The following is a 25,017-nucleotide window of genomic DNA, read 5'->3' as shown; positions in this document are numbered from 1 at the left end:
ATTCCCATAGCTCTTTGCCTGACAGTACCTTGTGGCCTTTGTCACATTTTATCTCAGATCAGAGATGTATCTGCATGCATATTATCTCCTTCACAGAACGACAAGGTCAGAGAGAGGGAAAATAATGGCTTGTTCATCTTTGGGACCCCAAGAATCCCAGCATGTGACCTGGCCCAAGACAGTCTGCAATAAATGCTTAAAGGAAAGGAAGGGAAGGAGGGGAGAGCGCTGCTTTTCAAAAGTTTTATTGATTGACATCAACAGGCTTCTAGTCCAGGAGGTTGTTTTGGGCCTGGAAACAGTAGTAGCAGGCTTTGTCCTCTGGTGTAAGGCACTTCTTTGTGAGTACAGAATGTCTAGGTGTTTTCATTTTTCAATTGGCAGCAAGAAAAGCAAGCCTAAGAAAGGACTAAGGTTTTATCCAAAGCCCTTCCACAGGTCCCTGGATGGGCAGGGGTTGTATCTGTCATGTTCAGTGTCTGCTAGCCATAGAACCCAAGCCCTGCCCTTGGCACCAGCAGCCACCCCCTGTTGGAGCGGGAGGGTCCATGTCTTGCACCCCCAGCTCCAAAGCCCACCTCTGAGTAGCCTTGGCAGATAGAGCCTCTGCTCACTGCTGTTTGAAGGAGCCGCAGAAGAGGCCCTGATACCCCACCGTCCATGAACATGTGCTGACCTGCCCTGTGTTTGTGTGCCTGGCAGGGCCTTCCATCCATGGTGAGCTATCAGCCTCCTGTGGGAAGACCTTCTGCAGCCGCGGGAGCCGCTGTGCACTCAACAGGGAGACTGGGGAGCCCGAATGCCGGTGCCTGGGCAAGTGCAAGCCCAGCTACATGCCTGTGTGCGGCTCTGACGGGAAATTTTATGAAAACCACTGTGAGCTCCACCGGGCCGCATGTCTGCTGAAGAAGAAAATCGTCATTGTCCACAGCAAGGACTGTTTCCTTCAAGGTAGGAAGACGGTTTCTTGCATCTATGCTTTGGGGCTTTGTGATGACCTTTTGACAAATTACCTGGTTGCTGAGTCTTCAGGCTAAATATACAAAGAAAGGAGAGAAAAAGGAAGTCTGGTGCTTTAACAAAATGCAGTGGCATTTCAGCGATGCATATTCTAGGTCCCACCTCTGGGGACCCCCTGTCTTTAAAGAATGCCCCTTGGAGCACAGAATCCAGGGAGGCCAAACTAATGGGGGCCATATTTACCCCTCTGGACAGAGCCCTGTGACTCAGGAGCTATTCTCTGCATGCAGTACAGCCAGATGGGTACCAGCACATGGGAGGTTTAACACAGCAGGGAATCAAACTCAGGCCTGGAGTGGTTGCTGATGAAAATGCATTCCATGCCTGGCCGGTCCAGAACCCCTCTGAACAAGACAAGGAAACCCCTGCATGGATGTCAGGATGTATCCCTGGAGCTGGGGCCAAAGGATCCAGGCTTTGTCCACTAGGGTTGAGTCAGAAGAGAAAGCCAGCAATTCACACACCCACGCTGTCAGCTCCCACCAGACTGGAATAGCCACAAGGGCAGGGGCAATGGCTGCTTTATGCACAAATATATTTTCAGCATCTAGCCCAGTGCCTTGCACAAAGAAGGTGCTCACTGACTCATAGTTGTTTGAAGATGTAAGAGTTAGAATGCAAATTCATGGGTTGATGTGGCCCCAATTAATAATGCCACAGTCAATGAAAATATTTAGTATCCTGACACAGAATGGCCACTCATGGATGAATGAAGAACGATGGAGAAGGCAGAAGCAGCATGTGGGTGGATGCAGCACTTTGGGGTATTCAGAGCTGTGGAGGGCCTGGGCGCCAAGAGGCTCCGGCCTCACTCCAGTGGGCATCCCAATGGGCGAGGCTCCCAGGCGTGGCAGAGCGGGATCCCAGGGTGGGCAGGGCTCAGAAAGTCACGTTTACCCTGTGATGAGAATAATCTTAGACACTTTCAAAGCCGTGCTTATGCCACTAATGCTGCGATGCTTCAGAAATCAGGAGGCACATTATGGAAATGAGGCCAAAATGAGCCCAGAAAAAATATCCCGTCTGGAAAGGCTGCCCAGCCGTGTGCTGCCAACTCCTCGGCAGACAGGAGCACTGAAACACTTGACCGGTTGCTCCAGCATTATTGGCCGTGTTGAAATTTATAGACTGATGTTCCGTTCTTTGGTTTCCAATATCCCCTAAATTGCATCTTTCTAGAGGTTTTTATTTCTGCATCAGAGTGTGCACAACCTCTCTCACCATCAGTTATTCAAACAGCATTTCTCATTTCACATGAGGAGAAAAACAGCCTCTGTGAGCCCACCACAGTAGGGGCTGATGGGGAGGGGAACTGGAGAACCTGGGCCTGGAGATGGGGAGGCGGCACCCACCAGCAGATTAGGGCACGGTTCTGTTTCATGCTGATTGGCTTTATCCAGCGAATCCTTCTGATTTGCTGAGTTTTTCAGATTTTTGGAATTCCCATCCACCCACATGGTGTGGCACGACCGTTCTCCTGGAGATGTCGTTGGTGGAACACAGTGCCTGGGAGCTCCTGTGCTCTCAGGTCAGAGATTCGAGTTTGCAGTGTGGCTCTACCATTTCCTAGCTGTGTGATCTTGGGCATGTCTCTCTACTTCTCTAAGCCTTTTCCTTGCTGTCATATGGAGCTAAGAGCAGTACCTGCCTGCTTCAGAGGTGGAGAGGATTACATGAGTTGCTGCACCAAAACCATTTAGCACAGTTCCTGGCTCATTGCCAGTGTCCATATCAGTGGTACCTGTTATCATTTATTCTAATCCCACTGACAAGAGCCCGAAAGCAGAGAGATGCACTAATTGCAAAGGGAACACAGAGGCAGGAACCAGGGCTCTACCCAAGAGGTTTGGGGGGACTTTGCAAAACATTCTGGGGTTCAGGGTAGCTTCATGGCGGGTGGAGGGTGAGTGAGAAGGGAGCCGACTATCAGCCCCTAATGCTGTCCCAGAGAGGCCCCCTGGAGCTGGGGCATCCCTGTCTGCTGACCTGGCCCCGGGAGTGTGGGCTGCATAGGAAACCTTTGCAGCTTCATGCTCAGGGTCAGCTCCAGTCCCTGCAGGAGGGCAGGGCGGCCTCTTCTCCAGCATCCCCATAGGGTGTGTCCAGTAAAGACTGCTCACTGAGTGATGGGGGCTTGATGGGCTGGACCACAGGCCAGCACTAAGGGGGGTGCTTTGGGGTGAGCACTTCTGAGCCTTCCCCAGTGTGGGGCTAGAGGATTGGAAATGGGATCGACAGAGACTCTATCAAAGGGAGGGGAGCTTGGAGAATTGAGGAAGTAAAGGACAACTTCCTAAAGTCCCCATCCCAAAATGGCAGTAGTATACTTATCCCGGCTTGAGCTCCATTGATAACAATATGTCATTTACCCCAAATTTCCAGGGATTTATTGGTACAGAAAACTTAAAAACAGCTTTTCCCCATGCAAGCAAAAATTCCAAAATCATCTACTTTCAATCCTCTTTTCTTATCAGACTTTACAAAGAGAGTCATGACTTCATTCTTTGGGACTTTAGATGTCCCCAGAAGTCATTATTAGGACAGTCATTTCGGAGCTGGAGTGTGTGGTGCGAGGGAGCGAGTGGTGGTAGGTTATGCTGCGCCAAGCCACCCAGTCTGAGCTCGCTCACGCTTTGTGGCCAGAGCCCCTGAGCCCACGTGGGGGAGGGCTCTCCATGGACACACAAGACCCCACCACTCTGCAGGGAAGAAAATGCTGCCGTTCTCAGCCCTGTTTATAAGAAAACTTCTGGCATCACATCTCAGTTGCTATGGCAGTGGGAATTCTTGGTAATGTAAAATGAAATATAATATCATTTAGGGATCATTAGCATGTGGGAAAACCAAAACAGAACTCGAAAACTTTGCTTCGGCTCATGTTTACGGCATTGTTACTTACCAGCTTTCCTGAAGTCACCAAAAGGCTCTCTTGCACCAAAAGTCACGGTAGAGGTGGACTATGGAAAAGATGTGTGTCTTTCTTCTTGTGGCAAAACCCTTGAATTACAGTCACATTTTTCCTCAACACCAAATACCACCAAAGCCTACCGGGAGATACTGAGTGGAATTCACTGCTACTGTAACTTCTGGTAGAGTTTGTGTTTTAAAAAGTTATCTCATGACATCACGCTCCTATTTATGTGCTGGTTGGCACTTTAAAATTAATTTCCTGAATTGGTTGGGAATTCACGCTTTACCTCCTATGCTGTTCAAGAAAAATGAGCTTGCCTTTCAGCAATCACTCACCATACCCGGATTGTATTATAACAGATGATACAATGTCATGGTTGGGCAGTTTTCCAAACAAACCATGAAATTATGGAAAAAAGAAGCCTGTTAGAGGTTCAGTTTTAAATGGACTCTTGACACTTCCTTGGCCTGAATGGTGTTTGTAGGTGTACTTTGATGCTCAAGAGGGGAATTCCCAGGCTAATTGAATCAGAGGAAATAATTTCCATTTTGGAAAAAAAATATTAAATATACTACTGACTCACTAACAAATCTTTTTTTCTTACGCGTTACTATACAGGAATAAAACCAACTTTTGTTGTAAGTTAACAGAGCACATAGAACTTCCTGCCAAAGAGACTTTTTTTTCTTCTTCTTTTATTATTGTCGATTATTTGAATCGTGCTGCTTTAGGAACCTAAATTAAGCCCTACATCTCCGGAACAGTCCTACATGTCCACAGGCGTTTTCTGCCTGCTGGGGAAAGCTACTCCCCTCCCCAGCTGTGTCAGCCCAGTCCCTTAGCAGGAGACTCATTTCTGGGATCTGTGCAATCCTGGCACCCCAGGGCCAGGACAATGCTAGGCATTGATGGGGAATTTGGTTTCACTCTGTTGGATCAGGTCCCTACAGCAAGGAGTTGCTTCAGCCTGAGCGAGGTAAATGCACCCAAACCATCACAGGGAGGGTCTGCCTGGTAGGTGCAGCATGGCACAGTGCAAAAAGGCACTGGCTTTGGGTCTGTACCATGCCTCCTTGGACAAAGCACTTCACCTGTCTGCCTCACTTCATCTATGAAGTGGGAATAATCATAGCCCCCCACATCACAGTCTTGTATAAATTGTATCGAAAGCACTTGGGATGATGGTGATATTGTTGCAAAGGGGCAGATGCAAGAGGCTGTAAATTCCCCGCCTATGTATTTGACAACCCTGTATATGATCTAAGATGTCAGTGGAGGTGGGTGTGGGGAGAGAAGAAAATCATTCTTCCATACTTATATAATGAATGACTAGAAGATTACCTCCAAATGTTCAGATTTAATGATCACCTTCTCCAACTGCCTTGTTTTTTGAAAAGAAATGTAGGTAGTCACCCAAGTTCACCCAGTGAGTTGGTAGAGAAGCAAGATGAGAGCCAAGCACCCTGAGTCCCTGTCTAGGGAAAGCTCCTGGAAAGTCTGAAAGGTTCCCAGGAAGTGTCAGTTTGAGTTGACAGAGGCATTCATCTACCCAGGGATACAAAGGGGAATGTTTAGAGAAGGTGCTGAACAGGAGACATTCGAGGTGGACCTTGGAGGGTAAGTAAGGGTTTGCTAGGTTGGGAGGGTGGGGAGGGCATTCTGGTGGTGCAAGCAAGGAGTACCTCCAGACTCAGGGAAGAGCAAGTGATTAAAATGCTTATCTAGGGAGGGAGAAGGGTACAGCTAGGGATAAAGAAATGCCAAAAGGTGAGTAAGAGCAAGATAGAAAAAAGCCTTATATGCCAAGCTAGGTACTTTGAATTCAAGCTCACTGGGTGAAAGATAAGCTAGTCCAATGTCCTCATATCCCAGACATTGACCGGAGAGGGCTAGTACCTGCCCAAAGTCACACAGGCTGGGTGAGCCCAGGACCCAGGCTCTGACACTACACCCGGCCCTTTGAAAGCACCCCCAGCTCTATGGCTGTTTTTAATCAGGTCCCAGCTGGGCATGTTTCTAGCCAACGCAAATGCTTCATTCTTCTCCCAGAGGAGGCTTCCAGGTCAGCCAGAAGCTCAGCAGGGAGCTTCTCCAAGGAAAGCTGGCTGAAATATCCCAAATTCACAGGGCCTCCCAGTATCAGAAAACCAGACCACTCTCTCCCCTCTGAAGAAAAAGTAGGAAATTCAAGAAAGCCCAGAAGGCTGCCGGAGGAGCCTGCGGTCAACAGCAAGCAGAGCCTCTGGGACGAGCCCTTCTTCAGCCTGGTCTGACTTCTGGGTACCGGCCTTCACTTTCTCTCCAGCCCCCCATTTCCTGTTCTTCCAGTTGCCCTTCTTCTCCTGGATCCACTATCCAGAGAACACAGCTGCCCCTCCAGCCATCACAAAGGAACCTCTCTGTACCCAGCCCCTGCCTGGCCTTCACTTTGTACTCCATAGAGGAGGGCATGGCTGTATTCCACCAACCCACCCAGCTGCACGGACATTTACGAATGTCCATTGAGTGCCAAACCCTGTGCTAGGACCTGAGGGTGCCAGAATGACCAGGATGCCAGGCCTGATCTCATGGAATTGACAACTAAAAAGAAGGTCGGTCACTCCCAGTGTTGGGCTCCAAATCGCTGCAGCATCCCCACTCTATGGGGCCATCATTTGCTATAGCCACAACCACCCCAAGACCTCAAGGATGAATGGGAATCTTCTTGAACAATCTTCCCCGTGGATTCTGCCAACATCAGTGCAAACAGCTAGAGATTGTCTGAACTGCAAATTCACTAACAGCTCTCACCACACCCCGCCCCCACCTCACCCCCCAGTGCAGCATCCCTTGGAGCTCAGGTGTCCCATTTGTCATATCTGCTTCCAGGATTGAGAAATGTGACTTAAAACAAATGTGTATTCCTTGGATAGTTCTTCTAGGTTTTATGTACCAAAATGTCTCAGTGTGAGCATTCTGCGAATATGCAACAATGTTATCAGTGTGGTGCTTCACAGAACTGCTGCACTTTGAATTAATTAATTACATTCCAGTAATTAAAAATTGCTAATAAGTTATTGAGCTGAGAAAGTCTCGCACTGCATTGATTTTGCTTACAGAAACAAGTTACAGCCTCCCACATTGTTTCTTTTTTTGCTCTTTCCTGGCACCCCTTGTTATCTCCAGTCCTACCTACCCTGCTCCTCCCCAGTCACCTTGGCCTCTGACAGGTTCTGTCTCTCTCATCCTAAAGCCAAAGGAGCTGGATTTCCTCCCAACATCTCCCTCTCCCAGGCATTCAAAGCGTTACCCACACAGACTGTCTCTACTACCCATCAAAGTTTACATCTAGCTCCCGCCCCCATCATCCCACTGCCGCGGAGTCCATTAGGATCACCTTACCCTTCTAAATGGCAAGTCCAAGGGGCAGTGTCCTGGTCTGACTGCATCCTTCCTGAAGCCCTGCTCCTTTGGCTTCCATTATTCAGGGGAGACCCCACCAACTCCACCTTTCTGACTCCTCATGGGCCCCTCCTAGGGTTCCCCCAGGGCCCTTCTGCATTCTCTTCTCTTCCCATTCCACACCCTCCCACAGTTCCATCCATGCCTCACGTGCAAACAAGACCCCAACTGTGTCTTCGTCCCTGACCTCTCCTCCCCACTTCAGTCACTCGTCTCCAGATGCCTGCTAGGACCCTCCCCCAGAGGCCCGCTGGGACCCCAAATTCAGTGTGTCAAAAATAATCTCACCTTCTCCCTGCTCTCTCTACCCGAGACATCCTTTTCACCTCACTCAATGTCTGTCTCAGTGAAAGCAGCAACCTCCCTATACCCCAGACTCCCAAGCGAGAGACAGGGATCTCCTTTGCTTCTTTGCCATAGCTGAACCCTCACACCAAAATCCCGTATTTTGCTTCCTTACCATACCTTGATTCTTCTCCCTGTCCTCAACTTCTTCCACTACTCCATGTGTCCATCCCATCATCTCTTGCCTGATGACCTCTGTGTCCTCTCAGCTGTTCTCCCAACTCCTGGTCAGAGACTTCATCAAACCCACCTTCCATATGGCTTCAGAGAAAGCTTTCCAAGATGGAAATGGCCCATGGTGCTCCCCTGCTGGAACCCCTCCGTCCTGTCATTCAGCAAACATATCCTGCACACCTCCTATGAATCAGGCACTATTCTGGGCACTAGACAAGATCACTGCCCTTGCGGAGTGTACAGTCTTGTGGGCAAGACAAATCAAAAACAGAAGATAAAGTATGCTTGATGGAGATAAGTGCCACGCAGAAGAATAAGGCAGGGAAGGGAGTTCTCATACAGTAAGTGACGTTAAGCAAAGACCTGAAGGAAGTTGGGAGGTTAGGGAATGAAGCATTTGAATATCTGGGAAGGAAAACAAGTGCAAAAACCCTGAGGTGAGAGCTTTGTCTCGTGTGTTTGATGATCAATAAGGAGGCCAGAGTTGCTGGAGCAGAATGAGTGAGGGGAGAGGAGTCAGAGAGGAAGTCAGATGGATGATGGGGCAGATCACCCATGTAGGGCCTTGTTGGCCACCAGCAGGCCATAATTTTAGCCACTATACTGTAATGTCCTTCTAGTTATTCTACCTAACCCTCTTCATCGTCACTTCCCCCCTCCCCCATGACCACCAAGAAGCTTGTGAAGGGTGTACCATGGACTGGAAGAGACAATGTGTCCAGCAGCCTGTGGCCAAGCATTTCTAGGGTCACTCTTTATTTGAGGCATAGCTGCAGGTCCCAAGAGATTTCTTGTGTGAGCCCCAAGCTGACCAAGGTGCCGTGAGAACTTCTCCCAAGACCAGAGTCTCCTTCTGTTGCTAACAATGTGTTGGCTTGCCTATCTTTCCCCCATAATGAGTGTCCTTAAGAGTGGGGACATTTGATTAGCTTTCTATCTCTAGCTCAGTGGAGACGCCTTCTTTAGTTTTTAGAAGAATGCACAGATTAATTATTACATGTTAAATAGGTTATATGCAGCCCCTTAGAGGTCCCAAAGTGAGAGAATGGGAAATCCTAGTTAGTTGCCTGCCATGTAATACAGATCAGAGAGTCCCCAGCAAAGGAGATGACGGTTTCAGAAGAGAGACCTGCTTAAAGAGGTTGGATTCTCTGTGGTGGGAGGGTCCTTGAGGGTGTGGGGGAAAACAAGGAAGGCGGCACATGAGGGGAGCCTCCTGCCCCCCCCCCAGGCTTCCTTCCAGGAGGCTGCTTGAGAAAGACCCTGGGTGGAGAGAAGGGCTGCTCTTGGCTCATGTTGCTGAGGACATAGTAGGGGAGCCCCCACCCAATACTCTGAAGGTTCCAGGTGATCACCAGGAGTCAAATGTTTAGTTACTGGACCGAAAAGAAGTTGACCTGGGAATTCTTTAAGGGTCTCCCCTGTCGCTCCTTCAATTAAGATCAAGGCGCCTGTGTAGCAACTGCTAAATGATACCACATATTGAATCTCCGTGCTCAGGCAGTTTATCTAATTATCTGTGTGACAAACTCAGCAGCCGTCAAACCAGCCACAACTCAAATATGTTGATTCTGGGTCTTTCCCTGAGAGTGTTTTCTGCTTGCTAACGGGCTCAAGGAAAGGACGTCCATGTGCTTTGGTGAGCGTGGAATCCTTTCAGGTCACTCTTGTTGCCGGGTGGTGTCAGGAGTGGAAGGCCCAGTGGCGGGAAGGACCAGGGATGCTGGGACTGAGCAGAGGCCCGGGGGTCAGCCTGCTCTTGGTTCCTGATGTGTCCCTCCCTTGCCCCCGGCCCCTGGGGCTGGCATGGATGCCCAGTCTCCCCACCTGCTTTCCTGGACAAGGAAGCAATGGGCCAGTTTTGACCAACTTTTTCCTCCAAAGAGAGGGAGGAGCACTTAGCCTGATCACATTAACTGAAATAAATAAGGGGAGTTGGGGGGCAGGCTCAGGCAGTGACCAAGGGAGAAAGCAGGTAACTGCAGTTCTCCTCCACCAGCACAGAGTGTCTGCCAGGGTGCATAGCCCCCTGCAGAGCAGGCTGTCACTCCCTGAAGGAGTAACAAGGATTTGAGTCCTGGAATTTGAGTCCTGGGACAGAACAAAGGACAGAGCTGAGACCCAGCCTGCTGCAGCACCCCGTCCCCAGGAACCAGGGAACCAGGGAACCACCGTGGTACCTTGTTGTGTGTGAATTTGTGCCTAGTCCGGCACCAGGTGCCACAGGAGAGCTGGGACCAGAACACAGACTGTTCTCATAACTGATGGGGGAAGACAGAACTTCACGATGGCTAATGGGTTTGGGCAGTTCTTCCTTGCAAGTCCCGTACGGGACACAAGTACGGTCCTCTTGCTTTTCTTCTTGTTGCATTCGCTTCTGCTTAGATGCAGTTTGATCACTCATTCATGAAGATAATCAGAATGAAAACTACTTTCAAAAGCTCCTCTAAATGAATGTAGTGAAATGACTTTACTTACAGGTAATTAAAATAGCCAAATACAATGAACTCCTTCCGCTTATTCTAAGCATAGGGGTCTGATATGTGCATTTCTCAGCATAGCTGGAAGGAAGGGCTCATCCGGGGGCTTGGCAGACATCTCTGTTTACTTGTCTTCCTTAGGGAACTTCTGTTTCTTCTTCCCCTGATTGTCTTTTAGTCCACCGTCCCCCCATCACAGGCCTGAGGTGTGCCCCTGAGGCCTGGGCTCCAATGGTCCAGCAAGTGCCTTTGCCAGCTCTGCCTGCCTCACTCATTGTGCCCCACTGAGTTCTCTGACTTCCATCTGCAACCCCCATTTTCTCTTTCTCAGGCTGTGTGGCTCATCCAGCAATCCACCTTTCCATTGAGATGGGAAAAAAAATAGGCTTTTTATTAAGGATTTGCAGACTCTCCTTATACCAGTCATGTGAAGTTTGTGCTGTTCACTGGGTCTGTGTGGGCCCTCAAAGCTGAGATTTTAAACTTCTCCCCATCCAAGCCATTTGTGGCCCATGTGATGATTTTGGAAACCTAGATTAGAGGCACCAGAGGGTTCAAGGGTGGTCTGACAGCAGATTCTTTCCTAATATGGTGGTGACAGGAAAGAAAAGGTCTCTGCAGAGCTGTAGAACAAGGGATGCTCCAGAGCAAGGAAAATGATTCCAGAGGATCCCCAGGTAGACGTGTTGTCAGCAACGGCCAAAACAAATCATCCTAATAATTTAGGGAGTGAGCTTATTTGTTCTCCATTCTACTCATGAACAAAACTTCAGATTTTCAAGGTTTCTCCATTTAGCCACAAGTGCCGGTTACAGGAAACTTAAAACACTTCCTTACTGGAGATAGTTTTTAGCTATGACCATGGATTTAGCCATAATTTCAGTCTTGACAATCTTACCAGGATGAAATTGAGAGTAAAATGGAGATGAAGCCTGAAAAGACATGTTTGAACAGAATTAAAGGGAAGTTGGCTTCTGAAACACAGAAGGAAGAAAGCTTCACACTCTAGATGCAGAGAGAGAGCAACCTTTTGGAAAAAAAATTATTATAAGAAACAGAAGCACATTTTAGATAGCAACCGTGTTCTGCTCTCAATTCAAGAAAACATGAACTCTGAAATGAGATGAAAAATGGTATTATAAATTGGCTAAGCCACAGTCAAAAGTAAAATGGAAGCTGGAGAATACAAAAAAAGAATATAAGGAATCTGAGCTATAGTAGCCCAAGTTCCTTCTACATTTTAGGCAACAAAGGGCAGGATTAACTATGCAGAAATCAAATAATTGTTCTCCAACATGGAGAAGAAACTTGAAAAAAACTCTCCCAAAATAAATAGGGAAAGAGGGAAAAAAATGATAAAACAAAATAGTGAGAAAGAAGCTAATAAATACATAGGACAGAAAAGGGAGATTTAGCGTATTGGTGACTGTTAAGCTTAAAGACCAGAACAAATCAAACAGACATAATAGTCAAAGAGACATTCAAAGAAAAATCCCCTGAGTTGAAAGTTCACAAAATAAGATATAAATTGCTGAAATTTCAGGGTTTCAAAATTTTTTTTTTTAATATTTGAAGTGTCTAGGCAGAGAGAAAAAAATCTCTTTTCCTATGAAGGTAAACAACAACAAAGAAACAACTGTGTCCTTAGACTTTTCTGCAACATTAAAAAGCAAAAAGGCATTGAAGAACTTCTCCAGAGTTTTTAGGTGATGAGACTGTGACCAAAGAATTCTACACTCATCAAGTAGTCATCCGCATGTGGAAATCACAGGAAGTTTTCTCTAAGAGGCAAGGGCTCAGATAATATACTGCCCATGCATTCATGGCTGGAAAACCAAACAAAACACACACACACACTAAACCCCAGCAATCCATAGACAAATAAGAGAATGTGAGAAAGAGGATGTTGTGTTACTCAAGGCCCATAGGGGAGCATAGGGACCCCCTAAATGAGAAGTTGTCTAAATAATTGCTTTAAATAGTTATCAAAAATTGCAATAGTAAATGATGAACTCAAGTACAGTTAATTCCTTGACTTACTTGTGGGAATTCAACAGACCTGCCTAATTCTTCACTAAGTAAAAGTATGCATCCGCCCAAACAGACAATTTCCCTTTGGCTCACTCCTTACTACACTGCAGGAACCCAATGCTGGCCCCAAAAAGAGTCCCCAGGTTGTTCCCAACCACACATGGGAGGTTTCACCTCCTGTCTTTGCTGATGTGTCCTGAGACCACAGGTGGGTTTGCCACTGATTGATGCCAAGTACCCTAAGGCCAGGCCTCCCATGCCTTTTTCATCATGGTGGCTAATGGGTGGCCTCCAGGAAGCATGCCTGGGCTGTGACTGAAGTGGACAAAAATTCCTCCCTGAGCAACAGCGTCCTCATTAATGGACATAGGTCCATTAATGTGCCAGTGATGTGGCCAGGGACTAGTTGGAAAGCCTGGACGTTTTCATGTTCCAGTCAAAACTGTGTGGTTAGTCAATAAGCAGGGAATGCATGAAGGTTGATGCCTTTTGTCAAAAAAAAGGCAAAGAAAGCAAAAGACCTAGTCTTTTGGGAGAAGAGGTTAGAGCCCGAGATAGCCAGGGGCCACCATGGGTAAAGCCACGTAAGTAGAACAGGGCATGGCCATGGGGGCGGGGTCTACTTGACAATGGTGCCAGGTACCCCACCCACTGCCAGAGGCTTTATTGGCATCATCACTTGTAATCCTCCTCCCACCTGGCATTTTACCGAGGGGTGAAGAGGGACCAAATAACTTTCCCAGAGATACTGAGCTGGTAGAATGACAGCCCAAGAAACTAGGACTTGCTTGTCCTCTTTTAGCTGTATCCCAGTGGCTGCTCCAGCAGGGAGGAGGGCCTGTCCTGGGGGAGGAGGACTGGACCTGGACCCTGGGAAGAGGCAGGACTTGAATAACGAGGTAGCACGGGCAGAGGCAGAGGCAGAGGGAAATACTTACTGTAGCTTACTGAAGCTCTAACTCCAGTACTTCCTCCTCCGTTCAGACTCAGCCTTGTCACTTCTCAGAGAACAGAGGCCTCAAAACCTTCACTCTCCTAAAGGGAAATGGGCAGAATTTAATTAGAATATTCCATGAACATCAGACATACTCCTATCCAGTCATTTCAGTGAAATAAAGCATATTCGCCGGCATTCCATCTTTAAACCCAAGCAGCAGTCTCCGTGTGGATATGATCACGGTGGTGAGCACATTGCAAAGAAAAAACACCCGGACGGGAGGGCGCTACTCACAGAGGAAGGATGTTCCCGTATTTCTCAGTTCCCTTCCATGTCTCCACTTTCTGTTCCCTCTCTCCTGTCTCCCACCCCCACCCCCTGCCTCGATAGTGGCACGAATTTCTCGGTTACACACCAGGCTTGTCTCGATAAACACTCTTCTGGCAATTCTAAAACTTTCCTTTTAAAAAAGTTGTGTGGCTCTCAGGGAACACAATTGTGGATATTGGGTATTGGGAAAACTTGATGGGAAGGCAAAGCCCGCTGCTGGGAAATGGGGTTTCTCTCTTTTGAAAAATGCCACCAGCAGCCCCACATAGTAACTTAGAGAGGCATGACACGAGACACACATGTGAGCACGCCTGTCTCGAGAGCTGGGGAGAAGTAACTCCAAGTGAAGGCACCCCCAGGTTTCCTTTGGGTACAGCTCCACAGGGATTCAGTTAACTGTGATGATAATGATCCAAATTTTCAGCAAATTGTTGTGGTTTTGCATTTCTTCTCACCCTTTTAAGAGACCAGCGATTGGATGGAAATGGAGGGCAAGGTAAGAATTAACTTAAAAAGCCCATGTTATACACCAAGCCCTATGCTGGGTAATTCATATACTTTATCTCACTTTAATCCTATAGCAGCTCTTCAGGATAAGGAACTTTATTATCCCTGCTCAGATGAGGAAACTGACGCTTAGAGAGGCTTGGTGACTTGCCCAAGTCCACCCAGTTTGATGGGCAGAACTGAGATTCGAACCCAGGTCTATCTATCTGACTTTTTAATTTTAAATTTTAAATGTTGTCATTGCGTCTTCTAATCTGCCACACTTCGCGTATGTGTAAGGATTTTTATAATTAAAAAAAGAAAAAAAAAAGCCTCAGAAATCATATGCTTTTTAAAGCACTCAATGGTTGTCATTCATCAAGTTGGCAAACTGTGCCTGTGTTCACACTTCTGTTCTGAAGGGAACTTTTTGTGTGTTTAACATTAGTCACTGTGCAGATTTGAAGCTGATACATACCCCGGAAAAGGCGTTGCTCTTTTAATCCATTCCCCTGGGTGCAGACCTGTTGTGGGTGGGACCTTCTGATTAGATTGTTTCAGCTGAGATGTGACCCACCTGATTCAAGGTGATCCTTTACCGGGTCCTTTATGAGGATGACAGACAGAAAAAAACTGTGAGAGCTCAGAGAGAAAAACAGCCAGAGAGAGCTGAGGGGAAAAAAAAACCTGGAGAAGCAAGCAAGGACACACAGAAGCTGAAAGAGCCACTGAAGCCAGAAGCTGAAAGTAACGAAACCTGGGAGAAGACCTGCAGACGCTGGCCATGTGCCTTCCCATGTGACAGAGGTGTCCCAGATGCCGGAAGTCTGTCTTCAGTGAAGGTATCTTCCTCTTGATGCCTTAATTTGGACCGTTTCATGGCCTTAGAATTGTAAATTTTTTAACTAATAAATCCCCATTGTACAAGCCCACCATTTCTGGTGTATTGCATTCCAGCAGCTTTAGCAAACCAAAACAGTCACCATATCTTTGGCTGCTCTTAACAAAGGAATGGTGATGTTTCTTTGAAACGTTTGCCCCTTTTTGTCTAACTTCTTCTACTATGCTGTACCTTCAGTATATGCAAGGCTTTTTTTAAGCCACTATTTTTTTTATTAGAGAAGTTGTAGATTTATAGAAAAATCATGCATAAAATACAGAGTTCCCATATACTGCCGTATTATTAACACATTTGTTACAATTCATGAAATAACATTTTTATAGTTCTATTAAGTACAGTTCCTTGTTTACAGTAGGGTTCACTGTGTTGTACAGTCCTGTTTTTTCTTTTTTTGAATTCTTATTCTAGTAACAGATTTACAACCTAAAGTTTCTGTTTTTAACCACACTCACATATAATTCAGTGCTGTTAATTGTATTTACAACATTGTGCTACCATCACCACTATCCGTTACTAAAACTTTTCCAAATGCAATGATTTTTGAAAGTAAAAAAAAGAAAAAAAGACCGCCTGGATCTGTCACCTCGGAGGAGCCAGGGGACAGAGTGGTAGGGGCCAAACGCCGACCACACCTGCAGCCAGGAAACTCAGCCTCTCGGTGGTTCTGGGGAGACCAGAAGCCAGCAGAGCAGCCAGAGAGGGCAGCCCTGGAGAAGGGGCTAAGGGCAGGTGTGATCAGGGAGAGGGCTTCTCTGGGCAGCATCACACAGAAACCCCAAAACAGCACCAAGGTATGCTCTGAACTTCGTTCCACCTGTTTGTGAACATTCCTGGGGTAGACAAAGCAGTAGTCCCTGTCTACAACATTATATGGACCAAGTTGGACTCTTGTGATATTTACATCTGGGCCATTTCATGACTTGGCAGGTTTCAGCAGTTCAGCATTTCCTTTATTCAACAAACACTGCTGTGCATCTGCTGTTTGCCTGCCTAGTTTTGGGGCTGGGACTCCATGAGGAGTGTGATATGGCCCCTATCCTTGGGGACATACGTAAGCTGCCAATTTTTAAACCAGAGTGGTTTGGGGAGGATCCAGGCAAGCTTCTTGGAGGAGATGCCACCTGGGCTGAGTATTAAATGGTGCATAGAGAGGGGCCTTCGAGGCCAACAGTTATGGTATGAAGGGTTATGGGGAGCCACAAGCAAGTTGCTGTTTCCATGAATACGATGTCCTAGAAGAAAGCAGCAAGAGCTGAGGCTGGAGCGTGGCTTTGGTCAAAGCAGGGCCGGGCCTTGGATGTCAGGTCGTGGAGCGTGGGTTGGTGGGGAGGCCTGAGTGATGTTTGGAAAGGTCACCCTGCATCTCCATGGAGAGCAGCATGGGGCGTAGTGAGCCTGGAGGCAGGGAGCCCAGCGAGGAGGCACGTAATTCATTCAGCAGACAGACGTGGGGGCCTTAGGTGGGGGCATGAACAGACTGGAGGTATGGTCAGGAAAAGTCGGCAAGACCAGGGGCTTGATTGAGCATGGCAGGAGGGAGGTGGCGGGGCAATGTCCAGGCTTCCGGCCAGGACCAGCATGGGGGCCCTTCCGCCCAGATGGGGACACAGTGGGGGAGCTGTGTGAGTGGTGGGAACGCTTAGAGCTTGCCCTCAGGTTTGCACATGGGGAGTCTAAGGCCACTGTAGGATGTCTGGGAGAGGGGTCAGTCTCCAGAGTCTGCCCTTCCAGACTTCAGCCATTCCTGGCTGAAGAGGCTTCCAAACATTTTGGGTGGCAAAGTCAGCCCCACCTCCCACCCCTCCCTGCCCCCGGATTGTTGAACTGCCTCCCTCAGACTCTTTGCCAGTCCTTGTCAAACCAGAAGTACAGGCCATCTCAGTGCAGGGGAGAGACAGACAGACGGGCCACGTGGCCCACTGGGCCAGGCGCTAGTTCAGGGCCATGCCCCATGGCCACCCCTGCCCAGGATGCTGGCCCAGAAAGGTATGTACCGCTCAGGTGTCCTAGTCAGAGGTGTGAGTCTCTCACCATGAGGCCCAGCCATGTCCCTGGCTGTGGATGGAGTGTTGAGGTGCTGGGGTCCTGAGCAGCACCCCACCCAGCACCCAGGGGTCCCACAGCAGGGTGGGGGGACCCCAGAAGCCCTCACCCACCCTCCGCCAGCTTTACAGGAGCTTTCTGCCAATGGTTGTTTTTCCAGTAAAGTTCTCTTTCCTTTTATGGGTATAATAGTTTAAACAATAACTGTTAGAAAATATACTTTAAAAACTCAAATGATAGAAGATGCAATCTTCTCTTGAGGGAAGAAAAATCAAAGGGGACCAAAGACGTCAGGTTTCTCAGAACCCAAGAAATGGAGGGAAATGGACGGCAGAGCACAAAGGCTTCAGATTAAATCCTAACGCACCTCCTTTCCGAGGATACCTTTGTCTGGGAACCGCATACCTAGTGCCGGCAAGCTGCCGAGTTCAAAGAAACAGGAATCAAAGTATTTAATCACAAGTGGCAGTGACTGGACGGCGCTGGTCGCTAGTTACTCCTGGAAATCCAGCAACGACGGCTGCACAGGAGACCAGCCTCTTGGCAAGGCAGCGGCCAATTAGCAGACAAATGTTTGAGGTGACCCCGCTGCGTGATGGGATGACTTGTCTTTTCCCAGGGCCCCTGAGACCCCTCCGTCAGACAGGCAGCTACATGACTTAAGTTGATTGGAGAAAATCTCCTTCCAGGGAAGTGGGCACTGGCTTGTCATTCAGTGGGACTGGACTTTTGACCAGTGTCCTTTGCCTGACCCAAGAAAGAGCACGTCCTTCAGGTAGTTCTCACCACCAGCATCACAGAAACTCTGTGCTTGGGGGTTTCTGGCCCAAGGAATCTCAGAGCCAAAGGGTAAGACGGGGAATCTGAGAACCCAGGAGGAGGAGTAGCTATTGGCGGGAGAAGGTGTGCGGGACAAGCTCGTCCGGGAGAGGGCAGCTCTCCACCCCCAACCCGCTGGAGTCTGGGGGGCGCCTGCTGTGAAGCTGCCGGCGTCTGGACTCGGGGGATGATCAGGAGGGGTGCGGGACGTGTGCCGCAGGGGACGCCAGACTGGTGCCCCCAAGAAATGGCTGTGCCTGGAGACATTTGAGGCTTCGGGGAAAGTGAAATCAGGTGGCTTGGGCTTGGTCGGATGAGAGGAATAGGTCAGGTGGTGGAGAGGATCGTTTCCGTGTGGGCCGTGGGGTGATGTGGCAGCAGACTGGGAGGGGGCACGCAGGGTCAGGTCCAGCTGAAGCAGGAGGCCAAGCTACAAAGTGGGGGAAGCCGATCGAATGTCCACCAGGCAGCTACTGTCTCTCTCTTCCTCCTTCCTGCTGCCTCCTGCTTCTGTCCCTCCACCCTCCCCATTCTCCCCTCTTGCTTCTCCCTTCCCTCCACCTCCTCTCAAACCTGCTCCTCAAATGTCTTCTCACCTCCCCCATTCCACTTTCCTTCTCCACTCCCTCCCCACAGTCTGATTTGAGTGTGCCCACGCATATCCAAAGCAAGTGGCTGAAAAATAAATCATTTTTTTTCTCAGTTAAATGGGAGTGTTTACTGCGTGGGACAAGCTACTAGTTTTGATTTTTTAATGACAGTTTTACTAGCAGCCTTTAGGCACAGACTGAAATAGTCCATTGTCCCTGCTCCCCTGACAAGGCCACCTGGTGTGAAGCCGGGGCTGCAGCCGCTTTGTCCTGCCTGTTCATGAGGTTGTCAACTCCATATGAGATGGCAAATTTGTCTTTTGTTGGAGGAATCCCTCTGTCCGATTTTTCAAACAATCACAAGTCCAGATTATAAATAAATGATGAACTCCACAAACAAATGAGTTTCTCAGTGTCCTCACCTGGAGAGTAGAGCTGGAGGAGGAGGGAGTGAGGAAAATTAACAGTAGCCACAGGGCAGGTAGGTGGAAAAGATGAAAATACCTAGAGACCTGAGCCTTGAGAGATGTCAGGTTATGCTGCAGAAACAGGCAACTGCAAATCTCAGTGACTGAACCCAGTGTAAGTTGATGTTTCACTCACATTCAGCATCCAGCAAGGACCAGCAGGGCTTGCCTCACCATAGTCACACAGACCCAGCTCAGCACGGGCCCCCGCGGTCACAGCGGAGGGTGACTAAAGCTCTGGCTTCTAGAGCCTGGAATTGACACGTGTTCACTTACACACACATTCACTTACACGCACATCTCATCAGCCAAAGCACCCGGCTACAGCCACTTCGAGGGAGCGGTACATACAGCTCCTGCCTCCTTGAGTCCTTTGGGTTGAGTGCTACAGCACCCCACCGGGGTGTTTAACCGGGAATAGGAACTTGGGAACTGAGCGTTAAAAGGGACACGTGAACACACAGCCCCGGAACACTGCTGCCTCTGCACATGTGATGACACAGTTCAGAGGGCACAGGCCCTGCAGTCAGAGAAACGTAGCCTAGAATCCCAGCTCTCCCACTTCCAAGCTGTGTGATGCTGAGCGTGTTAGTTAACCTCTGTGAGCTTCAGTTTTCTGAGCCACAAAACAGGGTTAATAGTTGTACCCACCTCACCTGGAAGAAGAGCCATGAGTTGTGGCAATGAGGAGCGATCAGAAGTAAGGAGTGAAATCTCTGGCAGTACTGCAAACACAAGCCCAGCGTGTGCTGTTTTCTGGGGTTTCCACTCACACTTTAGTTAAAATCACATAAGACCACACACATGAATGGATACACACACCTCCGTCAGAACACTTTCACACAGTTGGGAGTAAATTTGGAAAAACAATCAGTGAAAGTCTCCATCATGTCCAGGTCCCTCTCTAGTGAAAAGGAAAATCCCTAGGGAGTCCATAAGTTTTAAAACTGATCTCTCTGTGTGTTTCAGAAGAAAATGATCTTCTTACAAATAGTTTGGGTATCTCCTGGTTATTACGTCTACATTTACCTTTTTTGCCCGCCAGGCATTCTGAATACCCAAACAGGGATGATGAAGCCACAAAAAGAAGCTGCTGCTTTAGGTTTCATATCACAGCAACTTGAAATTCTTCATATGATAAAAATAATTAAGTCAACCATATGCAAGTTGCTTCCTCATGATCAAATTTTAGATCCCTGAAACCTCCAGGTATTTTTAAGAGTATCCACAAAATCAATAGTTTATACTCAACACTAAAAAGACCTTACACATTGTTTTCTGAAATTTCTGCACCAACCCTGGGTCTCGGCATGGTTAACAAGCTTGCATGTACAGAGGCCTGAATTTTCCTCTATCTCCCTTGGCACAATAGGAATTAATTAATTGGATGATCGTAACTAACATCATTCCTCACTAAACTGTAATGACCAGATCTGCCTTGCTTACTGCCGTATCCTTGGCCTGACACAGGGCCTGGCCCAGACTGTCCATGCACCAGGGATGCAATAAACACTTGCTTGAGGGAGGGCAGGGTGGCAGCAGAAGCAACTTCTGGTTTTCACCCAAGTCAGTAGAGCAGAAAACAGTTGGTAATTGCAAAGCCAAAAAGGGATGGAAAAAACCCTGATGAACAGGATGCTGCTGTGTTGATCACATACCATTGTCACCTACAGCAGAACATATGTGAATCTGAGCCTCCCTCTCCTGTGTGTCCACAGACATGTGTTGAGCCCACGTCCGCTGCCACATACTTACCTCTTCCTCTGAGATCCTAGCTCACCACACGCATAGGTGTGCCCCGGGGCGGTGTTGACCTACCGGATGCATTCATGGGATTGGAAAGGAAGCAACTTGTTGGAAAAGTGGAATTTTCTCATTCAGTTTTGATTATGAAACGTGTTTTGGTTTGCTAAAGTTGATGAAATGCAATATACAAGGAATGGGTTGGCTTTTACAATGGGGATTTATTAACTTACAAGTTTATACTTCTGAGGCTGTGAAAATGTCCAAATCAAAGCATCAGCAGGCAATGCTTTCTCCCTGAAGACTGGCTACTGGCGATTCGGTATTCTCTGTCACATGGCAAGGCACGTGGCCAGTGTCTGCTGGTCTTCTCTCAGGTTGCATTGTTTTCAGCATCTGGCTGCTTTTCTCTCAGCTTCTCTGGCTTTTCTCTCTGAGCTTCTGTGTCTTTTCTCTTTCAGCTTCTCTGGGGCTTTTTTTCCTGTCTTCTCTCTATCTTTTCCCCTTTTATAAAAGACTCCAATAAGAGGATTAAGACCCACCCTAAAAGAGGTGGGTCACATCTCAAGTTAAGATCCCACTCATAATGGGTCCACACCCACAGGAATGGATTAGCTTTAAGAACATACTTTTCTGGGGTACATACAGCTTCAAACCATCACAATGACATACAGATGTTGCTGACTAACCCTTTATGTGAACAGACCACTATTTATCTATTGTACTGTTGACAGCATATGGGTTAGTTCTCACTTGGAGATGCTACAAGCAATGCCCCTGAAAGCACGTGCAAGTGTTTCCCAAAGTCTGTCTGTAGGCATGTGGGCTTATTAGCCTTACTATATATCGACATACTGTTTTCCAAAACTGTTGACCAGTTTATGCTGAGAACAGCGGTATATGAGAGCTCCCATACTTCACATCCTTCCTAGCGTTGTCACTGTTAAACATTTTTAATTTTTGCTAGCCTGATGGGTGTGAAATGGTACCTCATTGTGGTTTAATTGACACTTCCCTGGTTAGTAATGAGACTGAGCATCGTTTCATTTATTTATTGACCATTTAGAGTTCCTCTTCTGTAAAGTGCCTGCCCAAGTCTTTTGCACATTTTTCCATTCGTGTGTCTCTTTTGATTTTTAGAAGTTCTCTATTTACTCTAGATACTTATTCTTTGTTCCTAATTTGTTATAAACATGTTTTTCTACTGGTAAATTTTTTTCACTCTATTTTGGTTTCTTTTTAAGAATGAAGGTTCTTAAATTTAATGTAGTTAAATGTAGTTGAGTTTAATGTAGTTGAATTTATCAGTCTTTTCCTTCATGATTAGTGGTATTTGTGCCCTCTTAAATAAATCCTCCCCTGAAAGTTTCTGCATTATCCTATATCATCGTCTACTTTATAGTTTTGCCTTTACCATTTAGAGTTTTTTAACAGTTTTATTGACATATAACTCAAATAACATGCACTTCACCCTCATAAAGTGTCCAGTTTGGTGGTTTTTAGTATATTCATAGAGTTATGCAGAATTTACTACAATCTATTTTACAACATTTTCATCGTCTCCAAAAAACAAACCTGTACCCATTAGCAATCACTCCCCAATTCCCCCCAATCCCTCAATGCCTTGGCAACCACTAGTCTGTTTTCTGTCTCTTGAGATTTCTTTGTTCTGGACATTTCATATAAATAGAATCATATAATATGTGGTTTTGTGATTGGCTTCTTTCATTTTGCATGTTTTCAAGGTTCATCCATATTGTAGATGTATCAATACTCCATTCCTTTTTATTGCCAAATAATATTTCACTGTATGGATATGCCCAATTTTATTTATCCATTCATCAGTTGGTGGACGTTTAGATTGTTTCCACTTTTGGGCTATTATGAGTGATGCTGCTATGAACGTCCATGTACAAGGTTTTACATGGTATGTTGGTAGAATAGTCACCACCTAGAACCTCCGCATGCGAACTTATTGGAAATAGGGTCTTTGCAGGTGTAATCAATTAAATTGAGGTCATACTAGATGAGGTGGCCCTAAACCCAATCACTGGTGTCCTTGTGAGAAGACCCTCAGAGAAAACACTGTATAAGGCATGTGAAGATGGAGGTCGAGATTGCAGCTACGCTGCCGACAGCCAAGCAGCACCGAGGATTGCTGACAGCCACGAGCGGCTAGAGGGAGGACAGCCCTGTGGCACCTTAATTTCATACTTCCAGCCACCAGAACTGTGTGAGAATCCGTCTTGTTGTTTTAGGCCACTCAGTTGACCATCCTTTGGTATGGTAGCCCTAGAAAAGGGTTTCATTTCTCTTGGGTATGTACCTGGTAGTAGAATTGCTGGTCATGCAAACACTATGCTTATCTTTTTGAGGAACTGCCAGACTCTTTTCCAAAATGGCTGCATTTTCTCTTCCCATCAGCTGTTTATGAGGGTTCGAATACAGTATATAAGGATTCTGATTTCCCTATATCCTCTCCAACATTCGTTGTATCTAAGTTTCTGATTCTAGCCATCCTAGTAGGGTGTGAAGTGGTATCACATTGTGGTTTTGCATAATATGCTTTTTTAAATGCAATTTTATTGAGATATATTCACACACCATATAATCCATCCAGAGTATACAGTCAGTGGCTCACAGTATCATCATATAGTTGTACATTCATCGCCACAGTGAATTTTAGAAAATGTTCATTTCTCCAAAAAAAGAAAAAGTAAAAAAGAACATCTGAAATATCCCATACCCCTTATCCCCTCCCTATTGTTTATATGTATTTTTTGTCAGTCACAAGATTTTCACAATCATGCAGTCCCACAATAAAAGCTGTATAATTATATGATTATCATCTGGAATCAAGTCTACTGGATTACCATTCAACAGATTCAGGTATTTCCTTCTAGCTATTCTAATACACTAGAAGCTAAAAGGAATATCTATATAATGCACAAGAATAACCTCCAGAATGACCTCCTGACTCTATTTGCAATCTCTCAGCCACTGAAACTTTATTTTGTTTCATTTCTTGTCCCCCTTTTGGTTAAGATGGCTTTCTCAATCTCATGATGACAGGGCCAGGCTCATCCCTGGGAGTCATGTCCCACTTTACCAGGGAGACTTACACCCCTGAAAGTCATGTCCCACATAGGAGGAGGAGGGTAGTGAGTTTATTTGCAGAGTTGGCTGAGTGAGAGAGGCCACATCTGAGCAACAAAAGAGGTTCTCTGGGGGTGACTCTTAGCTTAGCTTCTCCTTTTGCAGGAATAAGTTAGTTTCATAAGGGCAAGCCCCAAGATTGAATTGGGAGTCCCTAATGCTTGCGAGAATATCAGGAATTCCCCAGGTGAGGAAGTTTAATATTTCCACGTTTCCCCAGCCCCTCAAGGGGACTTTGCAAATACTTTTTTATTTTCTTCCCAAAATACTCTGGGGTGTATCTGGGATATACTGATATAGGGCAAGACCTTTCTTCCTCTTTGATATCAGTACAATTGTCCTTGGCCCTTTGCACCCATATATAAATTTTGGAATCAGCTTGTCATGTGTGTGAACATGTATGCACACATGTGTGCACACACACACACCCTACTGGGTATTTGGTTTGGATTGCATTGACTCTGTGGATCAGTTTGGGGGGAATGACATCTTTATAAGATGTGTCTTCTAACTATAAACATAGTATTTCCCTCCACTCACAGAGGTCTGAATATCAATTGACATCAGCAGTATGTCTGTCCTCTAGGGCCATGGGTCTTTCAGAAACTTGTGACATTTTTCTTTGTTTCCACTCCTTTCTCTCAAGGGTTGATCTTACTTTAGATCGTGCCAATGTGAAAGGAACAAATTAACTTGGGAGCCCATTACTGATCCCAATGTGACAGAAAGCCAGATTTTCAGACAGTTAGATGTTTTTGGTCGTGGCCTCTAATGGATCAACCATACCCAACAGGAGCAAGAATAAAGAAAAGTACATTTTTGTTACAAAGTGGCACTTACTTTAAAGCTCCTCCACTGTTTTTTACTAACCATGTTTTTTACCAAGTATGTTTCATTTCGTGCTTTCACCAATGTTCCAGCTGTTTTCTGACAATGGGGAACTAGCATGAGGTTTTGCTGTTTCAATCAAAGCAGGAAAACCTTGATTGGGGTGTTTTTTTAAAGTAACTACTGTTGCTTTCTTTTTGTTGTTGGGTATTTTTCCTCTGATTACAAAGATATTATATATTATTTGCAGAAAATTTAAGTAATACAAGAAAGCACAAAAGAGAAAAATAGAAGTTATTTGCCATCAGATAGAAC

At 46.6% G+C, this 25,017-nt stretch overlaps 1 protein-coding gene across 5 annotated transcripts in view; it reads left to right on the top strand.

Annotated features, from left to right (window-relative positions):
* FSTL4 (follistatin like 4) overlaps window positions 1-25,017 on the top strand; it is a 607,080-nt gene that overhangs the window by 380,846 nt on the left and 201,217 nt on the right. For all 5 annotated transcript variants that reach the window (XM_037801899.1, XM_037801903.1, XM_037801900.1 and 2 more), the window contains one exon: window positions 703-951. In XM_037801899.1, the coding sequence (XP_037657827.1) occupies window positions 703-951 (249 nt within the window). The remainder of the gene's footprint in view (window positions 1-702; window positions 952-25,017) is intronic.

This window comes from Choloepus didactylus, chromosome 13 (assembly GCF_015220235.1).
Source record: "Choloepus didactylus isolate mChoDid1 chromosome 13, mChoDid1.pri, whole genome shotgun sequence".
Taxonomy (NCBI): Eukaryota; Metazoa; Chordata; class Mammalia; order Pilosa; family Megalonychidae; genus Choloepus; species Choloepus didactylus.
This window is presented reverse-complemented; position numbering and strand designations above follow the sequence as displayed.